The sequence below is a fragment of the Rutilus rutilus genome, assembly GCF_951802725.1.
Source record: "Rutilus rutilus genome assembly, chromosome: 7".
NCBI classification, from domain to species: domain Eukaryota; kingdom Metazoa; phylum Chordata; class Actinopteri; order Cypriniformes; family Leuciscidae; genus Rutilus; species Rutilus rutilus.
Window position 1 is genome coordinate 3,254,727 of NC_140221.1, and position 24,538 is coordinate 3,279,264.

A 24,538-nucleotide genomic window follows, 5' to 3' on the forward strand; every position below is an offset into this window, starting at 1 on the left:
CAAGGGTCTGTTTGCACAAGCATTACAAGGCAAGTTGATTTACAGCAAACATTTGTAATTTAAAAAACCCTCTTCACTGTATCCTGCATCTGCTGTCTGGTTTGTAGTTCGTCCGGTTTATTTAACTGTTAGTTTTAATAATATAGTAAGATGTAAATGTTCCTCTTCAGGGAGACTCCTCACCGCTGCCTTCGACCGCCGGCAGGATCTGACGGCTCAAGCTGGAGTCTGTCTCTGAACCACCGGATGGGGCTTACACCAAAGATATATTGTAAACACTATCTACTGTACATATTAATCCTTATTCACTCCGAGTCTTTATGGTAGAGATGATCTTACCACAGTCTCTCCAGTTTACAGTGAGGATTCGCCAGTACAGCAGAGAACAGCTTCACTCCTGAGTCTCCTAGTTTATTCTCAGACAGACCCAATGTTCTCAGGTGTGAGGGGTTTGATCTCAGAGCTGAAGCCAGAGCAGGACAACCTTCATCTGTGACACCACACTCCATCAACCTGTAGAGAACAATGACACACATTAAGCCTATATCCAGAGATAAACATGACACTTAAAAAATAAATAACATAACGCTGTCAATATGAAATATATACAAGTATTCATTAGAAACAAGTTGTTAAATTAAAACAGTTAGGATTAGGGGATTCAATATACAGTTTGTACAGTATAAAAATCATTATTTCTACAGAAAATCCCCATAAAACATGGAAACCCAACGTGTGTGTGAGTGTGAATGTGCTTTAATGCTTAATGTATTTGTAAACATTTTAAGGAACGTGTGAATGTGTGTGTGTGTGTGTGTGTGTGTGTGTGCTTAATGTATTTGTAAGCATTTTAAGGAACATTATGTGTGTGTGTGTGTGTGTGTGTGTGTGTGTGCTTAATGTATTTGTAAACATTTTAAGGAGCGTGTGTGTGTGTGTATGTGCTTAATGTATTTGTAAGCATTTTAAGGAACATTATGTGTGTGTGTGTGTGTGTGTGTGTTAGCAGGGGAGGATTGGGACGATTGTAAGGGTCCAGCAGAACTCCATAATTTCCTGGATGATTTTGGCATTTACTTCGTAAAATAATCTTTTAGGAATCACACTATAAAGAACGGGTATTCATTATAGTGTGTGCCAAGTGTGTGTGTTCGTTCACGGGTTATTCAGAAACGACACAGTGCGGAAACGGAAAATCACCAAGCGACAATAAAACTAGTCCAGTGATGTATATATTTAGGCTTCTGAAGCCTCTGAGCCAATTTCTGTGAGGAATCGATCAAAATTCACGATTTCGTTCTAGTCATAGGTGTACATTTGTAATGATGTGCGATTCGTGAATGAATCATTTGAGTCGGTTCATTGCAGTGAATAGGAGAAACCCGTTAATAAACCAGTCTAGATGATTCATTCAGAACTGATTTGGTTTACCGAGTTCAAATCACTGATTCAGTGATCCTGTCAATGTTTTAGTGAACACTGTCTCAGGAAAGACTAAATGGTCTGGTCATGCTGTCTATTAACCCTCTGAGGTCGGCAAACGCGCCCCCGCGTTTTGTTGGATTTTCTTCACATTGTAGCACTTTAAACTTAAATTACTCCGTCATTTATGGTCATACAGAAAAAAAGAAATATAAAAAAAGAATCTGTGATATTTCTACTTTTGTATGTGTCCACTTACAATCAAATCAAAACATTGTGCTTTTGAAAAATAAAGAAAATAAACAGGGTGTGCGTTCTGCCTCTCCGTCGCGGTGAACTTTTTTTTCTTGAGCACGTCTATAAACTGAAACAAAACTCAGCGAATACTTGTCACACATTTATGAGCCATATACCTTTATAAACATTTAAGTGTGTACTTTTAAATGATCGGATTCAAACTGAAAACAAATATTCTCTGTTTAAGTAATTTGTATAAAACCAACAAGATGTCCAGCTTCTCAAACGCTTCCTAATTATTTTTTAATTTGACCACGCCCACACGCGCAAAAGAGATTCACATGCAAATCTCCACATGGAACGCAAACGCGCTCATTACCTCAAAAACAAAACACCAAAACACTTCACAAGTCTCTGCTTTTCGTCGAGTTTGAAAGACGCGCCGTGAGCTTACATTGGATTTACCTCAGAAGAAGAAGAACGCGATTTGAAGACAAGAAAGATGTAAGGTAAGAAATTCTTACATATTAGTTTGTTATTGTTGCATAAATTTCACATTGCAGTTGAACTGTTGCTAGATATATGGTGACTATTATCATATTTAGATCCGTGTTTACTGTTACTGTGTCTGTGGATATCTGGTCAAACGTAGATATGTATGGTAACCATAATGTTTTATATTTGAGCACGATCGCGTTTGAATGTATCACATTTTGGATCGCGATCGCGTTTGAATGTATCATATTTTGGATCGCGATCGCGTTTGAATGTATCATATTTTGGAAAAGCAAAACGCTCCAAACGGCTTCATGTTTTTACTATTATCTCATTTCATATCATCATAACGAATGGAAACATTTGAAGTAACATGATAATCAATATATTTTTCTCTAGCTTAGTTACTGAAATCTTTTGGAAGATTTATATAGGCTGCTATATTGTTATTATTTTATGCAGCACTGCGCATAGCCTATGCCTACAAGGCACAACAAACGTGGTGTTCATTATATAATATATTGTTGGAAACATTTGTGTGTGTGTGTGTATTCTGTGAATTTTAAAAAGCAATTTTAACCAGAAAAATCTAAAATGTATTCCCAAAATCGTGCAGGCCTTTCTCTTGATATCAGTGTGTTCACTTTTTTTTTTTTTCAGGACCCAGATGCCACTGAGTCCTGCTGACTTCAACATTCACAGTACATGTCTCTGTACATGAACATGGTAAAGTGAAAATCAAACACCTTGGAAATGAAAGGTATGTACAATGTTTTTAGGAATGGCACAAAGGTCTCTTTCTTTGGATCATGTTGTGTTGTAAATAAATCCAAACAATCTAAAAGCCATTCTTTTTTAAATCTCCTCATTCTTTGTGGAAGGTTGGTCAGAATGATGGGCCCTGATAAGCTCCTAATAGGGCCATTAGGGTGTGTCTTTGTCTTTCTCAGGTGTAAAAAGCCTTACATATTAATGAGATGATCCGCCCCTTCGCATATTGCTTTTTCACACAAAACACGTCGTAAAAATTTCAAATCAATATATTGTCTTCTCTGAATGAGCAGTCAGGGTGATTTTCACATAGTTTTGGAGCAAATATTCTAGGCTACGCCATACAATTTTCAAAAGTCTTGTGAAGAAATAATCAGTATGGGTTTCATGACCTTATTTCAGTGAGAATTTTTTTTTGTATTTTCACAAACCACGCATAAATGTCATTATCTCAAAACTACAAACTTTTACACACATGCTGCTGATATATTATTGTAGCAGAGTTTGTGCTGAATAAAGTGTAATCAGACTTTAGCCATGAAAATGTCACAAGTAACAGAAATAACCACAAATGTCAGAGCATGTCAGAACACCTCCAGGGCCCAGAAAACAGCTCAGACCTCAGAGGGTTAAACACGATTTAGCACGACGGCTTATTTTCAAAGATCTGATCAAATAATGGTGTTGCACTGAATGCAGTATGTAATTATTTCTATAGTTATAAATGTATAATTTTAGTTAATTTAATAAACTTTCAAACTTTCATTTAGTTCTTTATTGTCTCTTGTTGAATAATAATTGCTATCCTTATAGATAATTATTGTTGTTATATGTGGCAAAAAGATAAGATAAGGGTTTATAGAAAATCCAGACCTTCCCACTCGTATTTACGACATTAGCCGCTTTTGCACTGTCGGGCCGAACGGTTCTCATTGCGTAACCGTTCCATTCCGTGCCGATCCGGGTCAGCTGGTGCGGTTACGGCTTCATTCTCCACTGTGGGTTTGACAGCAGCCGCTCTTTGGAATGTAATACAAACGTGTCAGTCGTTGCCTTGGTAACGCGGCGGTTTACTGATGATATGAGATGTGAATAGCGATCGCGTTATGGAGAATGATCAGCTATTGCTTTTAATTTTATTATTGCTTTGTTTACTTCACTCAAAGAGCACTTAACCAGCTACAGAGAAACTGGCAGCCAGGCAACAGACAACACAGTTTTACAGTTACTTACCGCAAAAAAGCCCAGTAAAATACCACTTATATTATTTACGGTTAACTACTGTAATATGCACTGCATTATGGGTATTTTTTATGAAATTTACAGTAACTTACTGTATATGGAATTTACAGTACTTTACTGTTTACGCAAAAGCAGTAGTGCTACTGTAAATGAAGAAGACCGATTTTTTGAAGTTTGTATATGCATATTGTATTTATGTTTTAGGCATATTAAAATATCATATGATAATGTTTTATATTTTTTCCCCCATCTTGTTCTGCAGATGAAAATCATGAATCTGCATTCTCATTTTTAAGCTATGCAAACACTGGGTGTTTAAAAGTTAAATAAAATAAATTAATTAAAACACGTGGATGGAAGGATTTAAAATGAGTTCTTAGTGAGAGACCAGAGTAATTTTTATATTAGCATTTTCTCCAATAAAAATATATATATATATATATATATATATATATATATATACATACAGTGGGTACGGAAAGTATTCATACCCCCGGTAAATATGATCAAAAATGGCTGTAAAAAATAAATCTTTCATTCAAAAAATTGGCTACAATCTAACCTTTCATTGAAGTAAAAGAATTCAAATTGGAGGGGAAATCACATTATGAAATAAATGTTTTTCTCCAAAACACGTTGGCCACAATTATTCATACCCCTAGAATGTTTTATGAATAAAATATCTCTGAAGTATATTCCCATTAATATTTACCTTTTTCAGCACACCAGGGGGACTAGGAACATGAAATTGTCCAGCCATGACTTCTTGTTTCACAGGATTTTAAATATGAGGAAACACAAAGGCCAAATTCCCTTAATCATCCATCACAATGTGTAAAACCAAATAATACAGTTCTGATTTGCAGCAAAAGATTGTTGAGCGTCACAAAATAGAAAGTGGCTGTAAGAAAATAGCTAAATAATTGAAAATACCCATTTTGACCATCAGGGCAATAATTAAGAAGTTATAATCAAGTAGAAATGTTACAAATCTGCCAGGAAGAGGACGTGTGTCTATATTATCTTAAAGGGCACCTATGATGACTCTTTTCACAGGATGTAAAATAAGTCTCTGATGTCCCCAGAGTATGTATGTGAAGTTTTAGCTCAAAATACCCAACAGATCATTTTTTACAGCATGTTTAAATTGTAATTTTTTGGGGCTCAGATAAACGCGCTGTTTTAGTGTGTGCCCTTTAAATGCAAATTAACTGCTGCTGCACGGCACAGGGGGCGGAGCCTCACGAGCTCGCGCTCAGGACAATCTCAACAGAAACTCTCATTTGCGGTGTTCATTTCAACAATAGTCGGACAATAATGCCCACAGAGCCAGAGAATATATGCTGTATGGACATAGAACAGGTATAGTTTAGTTTAATTATGGTTATAACTTATTTGTCATCTGCTTTTATCCACTACTACAAGCCTGCTGTAGCAAAACCCTTCCGAATGATGACCAAAATATACTGACGAGTTCAGTGAAGTTTATTGTACATCACACAAGAGATGAGCATTAGTTTTACTCCAGAGAATCTCTATAAGAGCTGAATAAACATAGTATAAGAAGTGCGCATTAAAGTCTTATCCATAAACTCTCGCTCTCTCTCCCTTTCATTATCAACAACATACACAGCGAAGTACACAAAACACTCGTTACAACTAACAGTAAACAAATATATACACACCTTTTCAGTGGGTGCTAAATAAACTGGTAAACCTTATATCCGTAAAATGACTCGAAGAGCTGTCATAAAGAGCGCGCTCTCACTTTCATTTCTGCCGTGGTCAGTAACGTTAGTCCTGTCGCTCTGGAGACTGTAAGCTGGATCACAAACAGTACAGATCCATCCTCGAGTAACAACGGGAGTAAATGAAGACTGCTATGTTCATTCTTACATCCATCAACAACACACCTCAATCGCTTAGGAGACATTCTTGTCTACAGCTGCTCCAGCGTCGAACTATGGCGGACTCTGTGTCCAGCTCACTCAGGGCGGGTCTAGGCTCAAACTGAAGTGTCACTCAACAGTCGTGGGAGGGGCCTACTCAATTCTACGTCACATTGCACTGAATCTGAGAACAGCTCATTCTGAGACAGTGCTTATGATTTATTGAGATTGTAAAAAAAACACTGGGTGGATTTTTATCATTCTAGGGTGGTTTTGTTCACACACTGCCATGTTCAAACACCATGTAAAAGTGAATTTTGCATAATAGGTGCCCTTTAATGCACGGTGAGGAGGAAAGTTTGAGTGGCCAAAGACTCTTCAAGGATCAAAGATGGAGAATTGCAGAGATTAGTTGAGTCTTGGGGTCAGAAAGCCTATAAAAAAAAAAAATCAAACAACCCCTACATCCCCACATGTTGTTTGGGAGGGTTTCAAGAAAAATGCTCCTCGCTCCTCCAGAAACAAACTCCAGCATATTCAGTGGTCAGACACGACTGGATCTTCAGACGGCACAGGGTTCTGTGGTCAGATGAAACAAAAAAAAAGAGCTTTTTGGCAGCAAACACGCTAGATGTGTTTGGTGCACACAAGGATAAAAAGTACCCCATGTGTACAATTTAATATACCATTGGATCTTTAATGTTGTGGGCATATTTTTCTGCTGGGGGTCCTGGACTTCTTATTCAGATACATGGCATCGTGGATTCTATCAAATATCAACGGATAAAAAAAATCCAAACCGGGCGGCTTCTGCTAGAAATCGTATAATGGGCCGTGGTTGTATCTTCCATCAGGACAACGATCCAAAACAAACATCAAAATCAACACAAAAATGTGTTAGGGAGCACAAAATTAAGCTTCTGCCATGACCGTCCCAGTTCCCTGACCTGATGAGTGGAGTGAACTGAAGAGAAGAAGCACCAACATGGATCTGGGAATCTGAAGGATCTGGAGAGATTCCGTATGAAGGAATGATCGCTGATCTCTTGTCAGATGTTCTCTAAACTCATCAGGCATTACAGAAGAAGACTCAGAGCTGTTATCTTGGCAAAAGGAGATTGCAAAAAGGTATTTACTAAAAGGGTATGAATAATTGTGGCCAATGTGTTTTGGAGAAAAAAATTTATTTCATAATGTGATTTCCCCCCCAATTTGAATTCTTTTACTTCAATGAAAGGTTAGAATTTTGCCAATTTTTTGAACGAAAGATCAAATTTTTTGAATGAAAGATTTATTTTTTACAGCCATTTTTGATCATATTTACCGGGGGTATGAATACTTTCCGTACCCACTGTATATAAAAATTCACAACTGGTTCCCATACAGGCAATATAAATGATAATTTTAAATTAATATAAACTTTATATATATAAACTTCGCTTACATCTCACAAAATTTAAATTGTTGCAAAGCCCGCGCAACAACCTGGCAGAATGTAAACTGAGGTTTGTGTGACATCACGTGTCGAGTGCGCGCTCATAAATGTACGTTCACACCGCCGCCGACTTGAGCTTCCAAAGTTACCGGAAGTCATTCATTTTCAATGGAAGCTGGCTTCTCTCAGCTGCAAGCATAGACAGTATATAAAAGGCTGCAAAGAGCGTCAAATCCATCGGCGTCGCGTTTTGGGCGTTTTGAGCGTCAATCAGAAAGCTGAAAGAAGCTCAACTTTATGGTAATGAGCTATGACGCGGTTCAGCGGCAAGCAGCGGCAAACGCCAGCAACCTATGGAAGGCCAAAAGGGCCAAAACGTGTGAAACTGTCGTGTAAACACGTAATTACGCGTTAACGCGCAATTTACGTGTTAACACGTCATTACGTGTTAACACGTAAATGACGTGTTAACACGTAAATTGCGTGTTAACGCGTAAATTGCGTGTTAACGCGTAAATTGCATGCTGGCACATTGGAAACCATGGAACTTTACTGGCTGGTATGGCTATCTAAGCACAAATAACAAACAAATCCTGTAAATTGCAGGATTAAATCTAAAATAAATTTTGAACAATGTCTTTAAAAATGAACAACACACAACATTTAAAACAATACATATCCTAACACAATAAAAAGCATGCAACTGTGTGAATCAGAAAGTGGGAGGGGGGTTAATACACCACTTACTGATATTTAGTTTTTCCTCAATCAAACTTCTTTAAATGAATAGTTGCTTTAAAATCAATTAACACAACATACAAAAAACACCCTTCTGTTGATGAAACAGTTCAGTATTCACTGCACAATGAAGCACTGCAGTCTATTAATGCATTTATTAAAAGTAGCCTAAATGTATATCATCAGAGCTATTCTCTTTGATTTTATAACATATTCAGCTATAGACACACAAATACACTTATGAAATACATGTTTTTATATTTTTAATAATTAATAGTTCATATTGTTTTTCTAAATGGAACCATCCCTACACCCAAAGAGCACAAAGAGGTAACACCCCGTGCAGCACTTTTTGCATTCCTTGTATTAATGAAAATGCATGTTGTGAGAAAGCCCTACTGTTGGTTAGTACTGCCGGACTCAGTACTGCCGGACTACACAGTACTGCCGGACTACACTCAGTACTGCCAGACTGAGTGTTTGGTATTATACAGCGATCAGCCAGGTGTGGACATGCAAAATCGGCAGCTAAGTTACAAATCAGACCGACGTGGTCTGTTATCCAACCACGTATATGTTTTTTTCTCAGTGCGTAATGAATAGGGGTGAGTTTTCGTATTTCGCCTTTGTTATTGATATTGTTCTGAATGTTGAGATTTGCTCGTAAAATTAACGCATTTTAAACTGCGTCACAAAGTGAAACCAAACCGTTGTCATATCAGACTTTGAGCTCGAAAATGATTGTAATTATATTATATTATATTCTCTACCTAGTTTCAGATCAACCGGTGTGTTCAATATTGTTTGAAAATGTTGAATTTAATGACATTTTATGTTTGCTACTGTAATATTGAGCATATACAACGTTGCGATCGTGCAATCTGCATGTCATTGTTTACTTTATTATGTTAATAATATAATCACGCCGCACGCGGTTTACCCAAGTATGTTAATTTATATAGGCCTATTACTTAATAACTGAATGTTTGTATCATTTACTGATATGCTTAACTGCATGTTTGTATAATTTACTGATATACTTATACAACTGTTTTCTTTGTTTATATTCTGTTTATTGCAGACCACACATTTGTGAATTAACATATACAAACTCCTTTGAATAAATAAGTTCAACTGGGATTCCCTCTCGTGTTTCTCTTACCGGAAACACACACCACCATCTCAACTGCATTAATCCTGAACCCTTGAGCGTCCCATATGCTCGAATACATGTTTTTCATAAAGTTTTTCAATTAAGGGTTTTTGTTATAAGTTTAACCCCTCTACCCCAAAGAATAACATCCAACACAAACATGCAGCAAAAATTTACTTTTGTATACTGCAATTTCTGAACTTAACTGATCACACCACTAATTTACATCTGGAATTTTGTCTATCATAAAATATACCCGTATTTTCCGGACTATAAGTCGCTTCGGAGTATAAGTCGCATCAGTCAAAAAAATGTGTCATGAAGAGAAAAAAAATATATATATTTATATAAGTCGCACTGGACTATGAGTCGCATTTATTTAGAAATTTATTTCACACACACAAAAAAAATCAATGTTACGGATGGGACAGTTCTCCGTCATGGACGTGAGCGCTCTGAAAGCGGCACTAAAAGACTGCTTTAAAACTTTCACAGAGACCTCAAGCAGAAAGCAGAAAGCCTGTCTTTAAATTTAATTTCGTTTTGTATTAATTGTATCTTAATTTTAATCAATGTTTCATCGACCAATTATCTGGATGTAATAAATTATATTATATATATTATATGTATAAAAACAAATATGGATTGAAGCAGAATATGTCGGTAGATAAAAACATGTTGTGAATTTTGTAAAATATTACATTAATATTTTTTCAATACAGTTTGAGTTTTGGACTTAATAACGCTAGAGTTATTGGAACTGTTTGAATCACACAAATCGGAAACAATGCAGCCACCACCGGAATCAAAGTCCATTCATAAATGGATCTGTTATGTTAGGATATGTACGAAATTGAATTTCTAATAAATGTGAAAAATTAACTAATTGATGATTCAGGGTTTTGCACTGTCGCCCAAAGATTATAGCCTAATTAGTTTGTTTTATTTCGTGAAATATCAATCTTGTCAAAATAAATTAGCCTATGTGTATTAGCTAGCATTATACCAGCATAATAATAATATTGATGATAATAATAATAATAAAAGAAGGATATTTCGTCGTAACATTTAAGTAGGCTACTGCAGCCAGGCTAGATCATCAGCCACCTAATACCCTGAACAGATGCTACACGATTTCCTGCACGGCGGATCGGCACATGTTACATGCTAACACAAATATAACATATAAAATAGTAGCAGAAAATTTACAATGAATTTAAATAATAACTATATCATTAATAATTATTCCAAACACAACTAATTGCAATATCAGCTGAAAGCCGAGGTGTCCTATATTTAGTCTCTAATAGTCATTTTTATAAAAAAATAAAATAAATGTAAAAAAAAAAGTAAATCAGTTGTTTTCATTAATCAGTTGTTTTCATTAAATTGGCTGCAGAATGATTTTGTTTCGTTATTTGGACATATAGCCTACAGTAAAAAAGAACAATTGAAATTGTTTTTGTTCAGTATGTTACAGTCACTCAGAAGAGTTGCGCAACTTCAGAATCAGGTCAGTGAGAGAGAGATTGTTTCTGCTTCAGTATCAAGTCTTCATGTCAGGTCCAGCCGGAGGACTTTGTCCACATCACAGACAATATAGGCCTAATCTCTGCAGGTAAAGGGAAAATCCAGATCCAGCCTTGACAATATTATCCACACCTTGAGAGAGAGCCCGCCCCGGTCGCGCGCGCGCACTCTCACCCTCACCGCACTGTCGGCCACCACAGAAGACCAGTTTATTATTATTTTACTATAGTAAAACTATGGGTTAGCCTATATTCGTAAGGGTCTGTCTGTCATCTATCTTTACTTATTTATTGTGTTATTCAGTTTATAATGACGTTTATAATAACTGCATCCAATTTCTAATTTTTGTCATTTTGTCATTATCATTTTATTTGCTTAGTTGTGCCATCCTCATATTTTCTTTTAAGGACTTTATTTTATTTTATTTTTTTAATTGATATCGATTATTTAATTATCTTGTAAATACCAAATGTCATCTCTGAAAAAAAGAAAAGAAAAAAAAAAGAGAAATGGGTTAAGACACGACATTTACTTAGCCAAATGTAACATAGCTATAACTCTCTGTTAATAGACATGGGGGGATAATTCGAAGTCGAAGATAATTCATAACTCTGAAACAACATTCCAACTGCAACGGTATTTTGATTTATTGCATATAATGGCAGGCTTTCGCGCTAATCGCGAAGCAACAAACTCATGACAAACTTAAATAAAGTAAAAAATAACTATTTTCAACATATACAACCCACCGTGATAAGTTTAACAGTGTTTATTAAAACCGAAAGTAGCTTTGTGCTGTTTGTTTTCACGTCTGCGCATCACGGGCGCGCACCCAACTGAAGATGCCAGGTGACGTAGGCTCATCGTATCCATTAGGTAAGCGCTCGTTTACAATCTCATGAATAAATACAATACAACGAAGGTGTAGGCTACATCACCACATAAATAGTCATGAGAATGATTACAAACCGTTACGACAGGCAGTGTCAATGTGACACAACACCTTTATTTTATTTGAATTATTCATGATAGAGTGACGCAAGCACTACGCTGAGCATACCTCATCAGCCATCATAAGCCAACGACAGTGACGGAAGGGTTACTTGCAGGAAACTCGAGTGTAATCTCCAAATCTATCCAACATATTGGCGAGAATATAGCATAATCTCTTGTTCTGTGTAGTATTCTTACAATATATTTTAATAATTGTTGGTCTTATATTCACTGATTTCACATTTGAATATGCATTGTAAAATGCCATTTTACGGCAGGAGTTCTGTCTCATTTCAATTATTAATAATTCAAGCCACTCTTGTTTTAGATTATTATTATGACATACGAATGTGTGTGTGTGTGTGTGTGTGTGTGTGTGTGTGTGTGTGGTGTGTAATGTAGTATAATGTGTAAAGTGTAGTGTGCGTGTTCTAATATAAATAACTTTGTGATATATGTTTGTGTGTGTGTAATGTAATATAATGTGTAAAGTGTAGTGTGTGTGTTGTAATATAAATAACTTTGTAATATATATATATATATATATATATATATATATATATATATATATATATTCACTTCGAAAAACACTGCAAAACAATGCACTATCTCAGATTCATAAGGCTTAATGGTGTTATCAGAAGGGGCTCTTTAACAAATAATGCATAGAGGTTAAATTATAAAAAGATGCTTTAGAAATATGCTACAGTATAAGTGTACATGAAAATACTGTTTGGAGAAATGTGTTATTATCCTTACACAATTTCTATTGTGATTGTGAAAACGGTCATGACTTTCAGGGCTTAATTAGTTATAGTTAACTGTCTAAATATGCCCATTTAAAATGTAGTTGTATAGCCTATATTCTGAAAAGACATTGTTCAACATGTATTTTCACATTAAAAACTGCTTTTTCCAAGCTTAATCTAATTAGGTTCTGTGTGTTTGAGCAAGAGCACCAAACCAGTAGGTGGTGCTAATGTCCAATATTTTACGTGTTAACACGCAATTTACGTGTTAACACGTAATGACGTGTTAACACGTAAATCGCGCGTTAACACGTAAATCGCGCGTTAACGCGTAATTACGTGTTTAAACGACAGTTTCACACGTTTTGGCCCCTATGGCCTTCCATAGTAACCAATCGGAATTTTAGCTGTGTCCCAATGTGAAGGCTGCATCCTCCGAAGTCCGTATTTGAAGGCCGATTGCGTCACAGCGACGCGACTAAACGTCACAGCGGCACGACGAAGGACGTCCCAATTCAAAGGCTGCACACTTCGGAGGTCGCATTTGAAGGCCGATTGCGTCACCGCGGCTCGATGAAGGCTGTCCCAATTCAATTCTGCATCCTCCGAAGTCCGTATTCGAAGGCCGGTTGCGTCATCGCTGCGCGACGAAGGCTAAAGCGACGCCAAATGCACCCTTCGTTTCCCCGTGAAAGGAAGGATACATAAATGGACACTTAGCGGACTATTCTACCCCATAAGTCATCGCACGCCGGTGACGACAGCATTTTATTTATTTTTTTAAATGACGGCCGAGAGTTCGGTGGCGGACGGCAAATTCACATTTAAATGTAAGTATTACTTTTTCATTTATTCAAATAGCTAGTGAAACCTGAGTTAAAAGCCACAAGTTTTTCTTTCTTATAAACTTCATCTTAACTCCTTCGTCACCATTGCGTGGCTTCATTTGTCAGGTGGTCTGAGGCAAAACTTGTGCTAATGTTAGTTTAATAATTGTTTCAGGGAGCAAGGAGCAGACAGCCCAATTTATTAAATTGCAATTAAAAAAATAAATAAACTAAATAAATTAAATTAAAATGTATTGTAATATTTGCACTAGTCTGTCTAACTTGTGTAAATAAGAAATATCACCCTATAAAGCCCACAAACCTAATAAAAGCAGTAGATAAGGCAATGGGGTTTCACTTTTATGTGTTTTTGTTGTGCTGTCATGCAAGCTATGTCTACAAAGGTTTTAACCAAATTTGAGTATTCATAAATTATTTCTGAATATGAATATGATTTTAAAAATACAAAGTAAGAAAGTTGAGATCACATCTTTGCTGAAATGTATTGTGCTGTTGTTGTTAACAAGCCATGGTTAATTTGCTCTGCCTTAGGATTGTACGTGTCCTGGGACAGGTGAGGGTGTGAGTGGGAACCTACTGCTGAAACTAGGCCCTGGTTTGTCCTCATGGATGAGGTGTTGGGACAGAGGCATTACACCAACCCCCTGTCCTCATTGCATCAATCCCTCAATCCCTGAGGACAGACCAGGGCCGAGTTCAGCAGTGTGTGACCAAGAAGAGGAAGAGCCAGGGGCAGCACCAGCACCAGCACCAGCACCAGCACCAGCACCAGCACCAGCACCAGCATCAGCACCAGCATCATCACCAGGAGAGTAGGGAGAGAATGGACAGGCTGTTTTCTCTTCTTGAAAGAATGATTGAGAAATATATATATACAGTATATATTCTTGTTTAACTTTTTTTCACTTATATTTTTTAAAAGGAAAAAAAAATTCTGTACATTTATTTATTTTTATGCAACTTTAAATGTGTAAATAAAAGAGAATTCATTGCTCTGGACATTGTTTATTTTTGTAATAACAGTCATAATTTCTGCATGAAACAAATTCTTCTATACCTTTTTCCCCCCAACTATTTACAACATACGTTAAACATCTCAAAATCAACATAAACATTTAAATTTACAGTACATAAAATAAGAAAAAATGATGTAGACTTTTATTCAGCTGAGTGGGAGACCCTGGTGTGCTGCTGGACCGGGATGGGCTCCACAATAGAGACTCTGGCAAGGCCTCCTGCTGGTGGGACATCATCTGGGATGCTCTCCAGAGTGTTTGACTACATATTTTCACTATCCACTAAGTTGTCTACCAACAGGTTTGCAGGGCTGACTCATGGAATAAATATTGAGATACTTTATTACACTAAAGTACTTTTAATAACCACTAATACCACATTGGGGAAAAACTACTAGTCATATATTTCAAACCTTAGTTAAGCAAAACTATCTTGCATACTCTAATGTACTTAAGGCATCAAGAGTAAAAGTAAAGGAATTCTGCAGGAAAAAAAACTTGTCAGGGTTTTTATGATGGTTCTGCTTTTATATTACTGCATATGTTGCATTTTACTTTGAATATTTTCAAGGTTGATACATTTAAACTATATACTTTTGTGTAGTTTAATGTAAAACAATGCATCATATTGTAAAATAACAATTTTGTAGTGTTGCTGTCCCGTGTGGGAAAATTACTTCGAGTAGCCTTAACGAAGTATGTAGTAACTTACATATCACCACTGGTTATTTTGAAAATTAAAGTAACAAAATGTAGGCCTATTGTCACAATATTAACAAATTGTTGCTAACTTCAGCTCCGTCCCATTTCAAAGGGCGCATCTGAAGCGCTCGGACCGGTCTAGCCTACGGAGGATTGCTCTTGTCGCCTAGCAACAGTGACTGACAGCTGCCGATGAAGAGCGGGAGTAACATTCGCACTGGACTTTTTATATTCAACTGGGGTTTATATTCAAATAGGGTTGAAAACCTGTGTAAATATATTTACCATGGTTTATGTGCATAATAAAAATACACTAGCCTACAAAATCACATCAAAATAAGATATAAATGAACATTTGAATCTTCGGCTAAGCCGAAAGTACATGGCCTGAAACATCCGTACCATATGTCCTCCAGTAAAATATAAAACATAAAAATGACAATAGCCAATTCTGGCTCCATAGCTGTTTACTCAATTATATAAAATGAATTATCAGGATAGCAGCATACTCTCGCCCCGTTGCTTGGCGCCTGGAGCGGTAATCGGGAACACCTGGCTGCACAATTAGGAAATCCTATGGAGGCTACATGGTGCGTCGTTCGGAGAACGCATGGCTGCATCATTTGAAGTCCGCGGCCTTCGAAGGATGCAGCCTTTACATTAGGACGCAGCTATAGACGTCCTTCGGAATCAGCTATCTCTGGTCTACTGGGCTAATCTTAAAGGGCATCAGGAGGGTCACATAGGACTGAATTCTTTAACAAACTGTCAAGAAAGAGGAAACATTAAAATTAAAAGTTTTGGATGGATCATAAAAGAAAAGGCGAGGGAAGTTGAGGTAGATCAACTAGTTGTGTGTCCTACAGTTTCCTACCCTGCAGTTCCTTTGTGGATCCTTGAGGTGCCTTCAGTTGATTTTGGCCTCTTGGAGGCAAAGGAGAAAATAGAAGAATTTAATAAATCTTATGTTGAAAGGTATTTACAGGAGACATATGGGGATAGATCTATTATATTTACAGACGCATCAAAAAGAGAAGACAAGCTAATGGGGGCAGCATTTGTTATCCCAAAACTAAAAATAGGTGTAATGAAAAGGCTAAATAACAATTTAGCTGTTTTTACAGCAGAACTGACTGCTATTTTTCTGGCTCTCGTATGGAGCGAGAGTAATAGGCTTAGTCCAAGAAATATAGTTATAGTCTCAGATTCAACTTCAGCATTGTGTACAGTCTCAGACAAGGCAGGATATTGTACACTGAAAAAAATGAGTCATTGGATCAAAGTAAAAAAATTACTTCAACTTGTTACAAGTAATCGGTTTACTTTATCTCAACTTAAAAAATTTTTTTTACTCAAATCACATTTCCATAGTCAACTTAAAGTAAAAATACTCTTTCAACTAAAGAGATTTGTTTAATTAGCATTAAATTAAAAATTATTATTTGGATTAACTTAATTTTTAAAACTTTTATATATTAAATATCAAAATAAATACAAAACAAAATTACAAACATGAAATATCACCAAATTTTTGTCTGAAAAAATAAGCCTTTTACACTCTGGAATCAAACATTTAACTGTTTATTTAGTGCAATCTTCCAACAAACTCACAGAAACCAGAATTTCCACTTGTTAAAACATGTGATGCAGAATTCATTTGATTTACAAAAGTCAATACTGAAACCGTTTTAGTGCATGACTTAATAAAAAAATAAAAAAATACATTCAATAATAAAACCGTCAACAATGTAATTTTGTACAACAACAAAAAAAACATCCATCAATAAATGTATACATCAATTCCATTTGCTATAGTAAAATTGTCACTTGACATTTCAGATTATCTTGCATTAAATTTAGGAATGTAACAGAAAACATTGAAAAGCCCTTAATATGGCATTGATAAATCATCCAATGTAACATCAATTCATTGAAAAAAAAAAAAAAAAAAAACATTGAAACAAATCAACATTGAAAGCTCCTTAAAAGACATGACATGCAGGAACATTTAAAGGGTTAGTTCACCAAATTAAAATATTTTCAATGAGATCTGAGAGCTGTCTCACTCCTTCATAGGTTGCTATGTAATTTCATTCTGCCGGCCAAGACAAGTTAGTAAAGACATTGTTAAAATAGTCCAAGTGACTACAGTGGATCAACCTTAAGTTTATCAAGCGACGAGAATACTTTTTGTGTACAAAAAACAAACAAAACTTTCGACTTTATTCCATTCATTTTCTTGAGTTTGGGTCTTGAGTGAGTTCACGAGAGCGCCACGACATATGCGCGAGAACTGAGAAGATGACGCTCACGATCATTTGATGGGAAAGGCTGAAAGGTAAGCCATTCATTTAGCAGCATTGGCAAGGAACTTATACGTTTTCTCGTTGGTTTTTCACGATTCGGACATCCAGTAAATGCACACTTTAGAACCATTTTAAACACTACATCGAGACCCATCTGCGGCATCTTCTCAGTTCTTGCGCATGCGTTGTGTTGCTTTTGTGAACACGTCAAGAAGATGAACGAAAGTCTTACAGGGATGGAACAACTTGAGGGTGAGTAAATACTGACATAATTTTCATTTTTGGATTAATTAACCCTTTAAAATCCATTTGCATCTTCGCTATGTCCATGACAATTTTTTGAAAGGCCTCAAAGGTATATTTAAGTACTTCAGGATACCTCAAGTTCTCAGTACGTGATTCCAAACATCATGGCACAAGCAGATGCAACTGAGGACAACTCATGTAAAACCTCAATACCATCAATGACAATGCTGATGTCCAGGGGAGTGCTTAGACCATCACTTTCACAGAGCACAAAAACTGTCCAAGTTCTCTCTGTGCTTCATCTTTCTGGCCAATCTGAAAGACACACAAGCAAAAAAAAAAAAAAAAGGAAACAATTCTTACTCAGAGAGCTAATTCATAAATTCAACTGCTCTTACCAAATAGAGACCAATTACTTACCGTTATCTTCTGACTGGACTACAATGACTCCAAACTGTTGTCTTTCAACATCTGTATCTTAAAAAAGACAAACACAGCAATCACCAACTTTCATAAAGAATATTAAAATTCATGGATATGCTTTTGCACCTAAGAGCCAAAAATTTTGCAAGTTTAGATATTTATAAATAATACATTAAATAAGTTGGTGTAATTTGAACGTTTATCAATAATTATTTTCAAAGTTGCAAAGATGTCATGTCATACAGATTTCATAAAATAATGTATTTTGTGTAACGTATTATGTAATAGGTCATTGCGTGTGTGTATGCATGTTTAAACTTTTATGACGTAATCGGAACCTACTGCAGTGTGTTAAAACGTCAACAACGTAATTGATCAATCAAGTATTTACCATATATTTATTCTTTTAAGGTTATACAGTAGTATGTATATATGAAGCTACTGTAACTTTAAGAATTAACACACATACCAACAAAGACAAACTCGATTTTTTGGCAAATGTTTGAAACACAACCAAATGTGTTAAAGTGAATACTTGACTAGGTAGACATTTTCAATTAAAATAAAATATCTATGACCATTCAAACGCCATATGACACTAAAAATAACTCAATTCAGTGCTGTGCAATATATTGATAAAGTGTAAATTCTCTGATGTCCACTTTGAATTCAAACTTTGAATTATTTGATAAAACACGTTTGCATTAATCAGTTAACTGATCCTCATGTGATTATAAATGTATGATAGAAACAAACTTAACTTAATTTGTAAGATTACTCACCATATGTAATTTTGTGTCCACCATGAGGTTATCCTGCAGCAAAAGAAGATGATGGTCGAGAAGAATTTTGTCCGTGCGTGGTCACTTCACGTGGCTTAAACAGAATGCAAACTTGTCATTTGATTTGAAGCATAGGCTAATCACACCAACTTAACTGTTGCTTGACTCATTTTAAAGTATTAACCACTCTTGCTACTTTATTTTTCTCATTCACCAATGTTTCTACATCAATCAAATGTCAGAAACTTATGCAATCCACTCAATAAAACGAAATGTAGATATGCAATGTATTATTATATAACGTTACAATCTCTACCGATAGTAACAATTATATACTATTTTAGGGGTTTTCCTGGATCAAAATGAGTTGAAGGTGGTAAAATCCTGCTTGGAAAATAGGTATCTGAACTTGGGCTGTCACGATTGTTCAATTTGTTAGACGAGGAGTTTTACCGCGACGCGCTGTTTGAATGCTGAATGGATCAAATGATTGACAGCTGCAGCGGAGGGAAGACGAGTTTGCGCAAACTTTAATTTAACGATGTAAAATTTCTTCTGTCCCTCACAACAAGATATGAAATGGCTTTACACCACTTAAATCGTTATATTAGAATTTGTGAATGATTGAGTAACAATATTTCTGATTATTTATCGCGACAGGCCTGTCTGAGTTTTGAGGACAGCCGGATAGGGCACGCCATTTGACGGAGGCGGTCGCCTTGTAATTCTCAATGCAGGAAAAACCCAAATAAATAATGTAATTAAAAGTCCACACATTATCTAACGTTACTAACGTTACTTAAGTATCTATTAATGGCTATCCATCGTTACTAACAGTTATAAGTTAACTTAGCTAACATTAACTGTAGCCTACACTTGAAATATCAGATGACTCTGACCAAAATAAAACAAACTTATTCAACCAAACACATGCATGAATGCAATTGAATTCTACTTTAATATTATACAAATGTATATCAACGGCGATAAAACTTAATGAAAACTTATTTTTAGGATTACTCACCAATACTGTGGATCCGCAACGGTCTTCATACAGCAAAACAAGATGGCGGCCGAACAGAAAATTCTCGACCGAAGCTTGATGACGTCAGTAGTCACGTGGTTTGGACGTGGACTTAAAATTGTAATTTGATTTAAAGCAATTATTTTAAATTACACCCAAACAAATTGTTTTACTTCAAAACAAATAAACTCAATTACATTAGACCAACGACAAGCCAGAAAAGTGAATGTATTGAGTCAGATCAAGTATAAAAAGTTCTTTAAACTAATGACAAGCCATATGCACTTTTTAGAGTGTATTAGACATAGCTCAATTAATAAATAATCTGCAGAAGTCAGGAATCAGTGTCACATTTTTGTGGGTACCAGCTCACATTGGAGTTACAGGGAATGAGTTGGCAGATCAGTATGCTAAGAAAGCTACAGAGCGATCTAGTATTGATATGGAAATTAAATACAGTAAGGCTGAAATTAAGAGTATTGTTAAGGATAAACTGAGAGGAAAGTGGCAGAAGTTGTGGGACAGTGAACCAACTGGTAGACACTTTTACAATATTCAAAAGAATGTGGGAGGGTGCAGAAACGTACATAGGAATACTCAGGAAGAAGATGTGATCTCTAGGATGAGGCTAGGCCATACAGGTTTGAACAGCACCTTGTTTTTAATGAAAAAACATGCTGATGGCACGTGTAGTGATTGCAATACTCAAGAAACTATAGAGCATGTGATAGAATCCTGTAGTAAGTACCAGTATGAGAGGCAGAAGTTACTTAGGTGTCTTGAAGCTGAACATATACCCTTAAGGATTAGAGGGTTATTACAGAGACAGTCTGAAGAAACATGCTACAGCTATCTGTTCCTTTTCTTAAGAGAAACGGGTCTACTAAGGAGAATATAATTGTTTTTTTTAATTTATTTTTTTTATAGAGAGTAAGTAGTCCAGATCCACACTCCTTTTCAGAAGGTGGCGGTAATGCACACCATTCGTTGTTTGCCAACCGCCAAATAAACAGAAGAAGAAGAAGAAGAAGAAGAAGACGTCCTTCGCGCTGGCTGATTCCGGAGAAACATACGATGTAAACTTTCGTTCCTACCAAAACATTAGTTCCGAGAAAATGGAGGAGAAGCTGATCATCGCAAGGGTGCAGCGATTTGTATTATTTTGAAGCACCCCCGGACGCCGCCATTGGCTAACGGAACCCCACCTGCAGTTAGCATCCCATTGACTCCCATTCATTTTGGCGTCACTTTGACAGCGAATAACTTCACATCTGAGGCGTTTAAAGACTCCATTTGTCCATTATTTATTTCTAAAGAAACACGAAAATGTATAAAAGGCTCCATTACCTTGTAGCTTACGTTATGGCCCTGTAGAAGCAGTTTTTGTAAAAGTAGGCTAACGATTGCGTCACAGCCACGCGACTCTCTGTCGCACAGTAGGAAATTACCGTATGGACAGGAAGAGAAGCTCGCGGGCAATCGGGAGGACGTCGAGGCAAAATGACAAAGTAATTAATCAGAACACCTACAAAAAGTTTCTCCTGCTTCAAGATCATGGACAGCTCCTACTCACGCTCTCCGTCTCTGCGAGTTTCGGAAGGTAATGATTCAGATTGATCTTGGCACAGCCACTAGAAGACAGACGGTTTGCTCACGTCACATCTACGTCGTCGAGCTCAGTTTGAGTCTGCGCAGTACGCTGGACCCCCAGGAAGTAAAAGTTTCTAATGGGCTTCACTTTGTCTCCGTTGAATCCAATGGGGTCGCTGTGTCCATTTCTTTTACTGTCTATGGATCATCACCGTTGCTGGGTTTCCTATCATTATCGGATTAATTGCACAGTTTAACCATCATAGAGTGAAAGTTTAGCATTTGTATGTGTTTTTAAGTCCTGTCAGTTTAACAGGGCGCGCTTGACAGGGCATAAGAACGAGCAGAGAGAGAGAGAGAGAGACCCAGCCGCGCGCGCGCACTCACTATTAATAATAATAATAATAGCTAATTTTTCTTTTTTTCACGACCAAATGTGACCAAAACGGTTATAAAAATGCTGTCATTATAAAAGGTTTCTAGTGTCAATATATTGCTTTTTTTTTTCTGTTTACATTTCATGGTGTGACACTTCTCTTCTCCCATGATCGAACATAGAGTGCTGCTACGTCAGAGCGGCCAAAGCGTCAACAAGCTTCCCCGTACTTTTTGACGAGCGTCCTTGACAGGGCGGCCAGATCTTCTTTGCAGCTCAAGTCGGCGGCGGTGTGAACGTACAGTAACGGACGTCCCTGCTGAGAGTGGATCGCTAGACGCCAGCTGGGGTTTTTTCTGAGGTAAGTACTTTTTACTGAACAAATTTATTTTATAAGTTACTTTTACAAAGTAAACCATTACCAATATCAATTAAATATAGCTACATTTATGAAGAAAGTAAATAATAAAATCTAATAGGCTTTTAATAACAGCTCACAGGACAGTCTAATTTTCCTCGAAACTGCTGCTTTAATATCCCATTAAATGCCATAGAATTGACTGACGGCCTTTTCCAGTAGATGGACCCAATCTAATATTTACACAAACAAAGGTTTCCTGTCCTTTTTACGACCAGTTATGGCATATTTTACTCGTCAGTTAAATGTGTGGCGTTTTAAAGTAAGTTAGGCCTAGCGCGTTTCCTCAAAGGCACTCTCTCGCGCTCTCTCTGGCCCAGGCCCGGCTCTATGGGGGTGCTATGCACCCTCAAACGCAAACAAGAGATTGCTACTTTGATACTGTTACTTGATACTGTTATAATATATTGGCGAAACAGATTTGCCAAACCAAACGCTCCAGTGCATATTTGTGCTTATTTGTTTTCGCGCTCTGGAGAACGCAGGAGTTTTCATTCAGTGCCGAATTGTGCAGGCTCTTGAAAGCTCTCATTAATGTAGACACGATGTAAGAGATGTGACAGGCAGCTACGTATAAATGCTGGATTCACTCTGCACAGGACCGAAATATGACATGTTAAAATAGTAAGGCATTTAAAGCAATGTAAAGGCAGACTAATTGAAAAATAATGCAAAATATATATTTTTAAATTCTATGCCAATTATTGGTAAAACTGTCATCTGATTGTGTAATTGATCAATCTAGCAGTCATCCTAGATCTGTCATTTATCATGTTCATAACACATAGGCTAGTCATTTGCCAATAATCATTGCTGAAAAATAATGTTTCTTCTATTTCTCTCTTTCCCCTGTGTCAACAGGAGCTAACTACAGCTCTTTCAAGAGCCTCAGCACTGAGCATCTTTGGCTTTGTAAGTATGTTTTGATCTATCAGATGCATTATGTGATTAACATATTGTAATGCATAACTTGCAGCATAACTTTTTTTAGGAGCACTTGTGTGAATCAAGAAACATTTCTGATTATTTTCAGTTGTACACTTTTTTTTTCAGGATTCTTTGAATAGAAAGAGAACAGCATTTATCTGAAAGAGAAAGCACTACTGTTCAGTCAGGATTTATTTATTTTTTTGGTTGTTGAATGAAATTAATACTTTAATTTGGCAAGGATGCATTAAATTGACTTAAAGTGACAGTTTAACAAATACGAAACTTAATGCGCTTATTTAATGAACTCGAGATCCTGGCAGCAGTGAGTGGGGGTTGTTTCGGAGATGCGACATTAGGTTAGAGGTGTTTCCATCTCTCGCGGTCACCTTTTTATTGCACAATTTACAAATTGCCTCGTCAGTATTTACCGCCTCTCCCTTCTCATTCGGTTGGAACCAGAAATATTGCCAAACTGCAACCACACATAAGCATTTTTTAGGCAATAAATAAATAATATATATTATAGGCTATATAAGTGCCGGTAATGACGGTATTGAAACTGATACCGGTGCTATTTTAAGATCCCGCGATATCCGATATTACCGTAATACCGCCCAACCCTACTGTGGGGTGCAGACTGGATCGATTCCATTCCTAGAGCTTCCGGACAAATCTTTTGGGGTGCGGACTGATGGGGCAGTGAACCCGAGGTTACCCCGTGAGTCAGTCCTAGAGCTTCTCATGTACGATTTTAGGGAAAAATCAGTTTTTTTGGATACGTTGATTTCTTCGGCGTGCCGCAAGAACACCACAGACACAGTGTAATCACCATGGGAAAATCTCAGAGTAAAACTGGGAGTTATGAAAAATATGATACACCGGTGTATTGCCAGATGAGAAGTTTTATCTATGTATTATCTTTTTACTCTTAATTCATTTTATAACTGTACTGTACATTTTTTTTATTGTTTTTATAACTTTTAAAGTGCCCCTATTATGCTATTTACTACAACACTTACCTACAACAGGTTTACGTGCATCAAAGGTAAAAAAAAACTGTTGAATTTTCTCATAATATACATTTGCACATCACCACATTTTTCAAAGATTCTTAAACGGCTCGTCAGATGAATCAATCTCTCTAAATCCCTCCTTTCCAGTGCTCGAATTAAGTCAAGTCTTATGGGGGGTCCCCAAGTTTTTTTGGGCGGGGGGTTGGTTAG

At 36.6% G+C, this 24,538-nt stretch overlaps 1 protein-coding gene and 1 long non-coding RNA gene across 2 annotated transcripts in view; both read right to left on the minus strand.

The window, feature by feature from the left end:
- The window catches only part of LOC311293410 (uncharacterized protein), a 331,123-nt gene that overhangs the window by 101,158 nt on the left and 205,427 nt on the right, over positions 1–24,538 (minus strand). The window contains exon 10 of the mRNA XM_084413660.1: positions 340–513. Within this exon, the coding sequence (XP_084269786.1) occupies positions 340–513 (174 nt within the window). The remainder of the gene's footprint in view (positions 1–339; positions 514–24,538) is intronic.
- Positions 16,616–19,258, minus strand: LOC311293412. Its single transcript, XR_014627930.1, has 3 exons — positions 18,978–19,258; positions 18,193–18,249; positions 16,616–18,087 (listed from the first exon to the last, which is right to left on the minus strand). It is a non-coding gene; the product is annotated as an uncharacterized lncRNA (long non-coding RNA).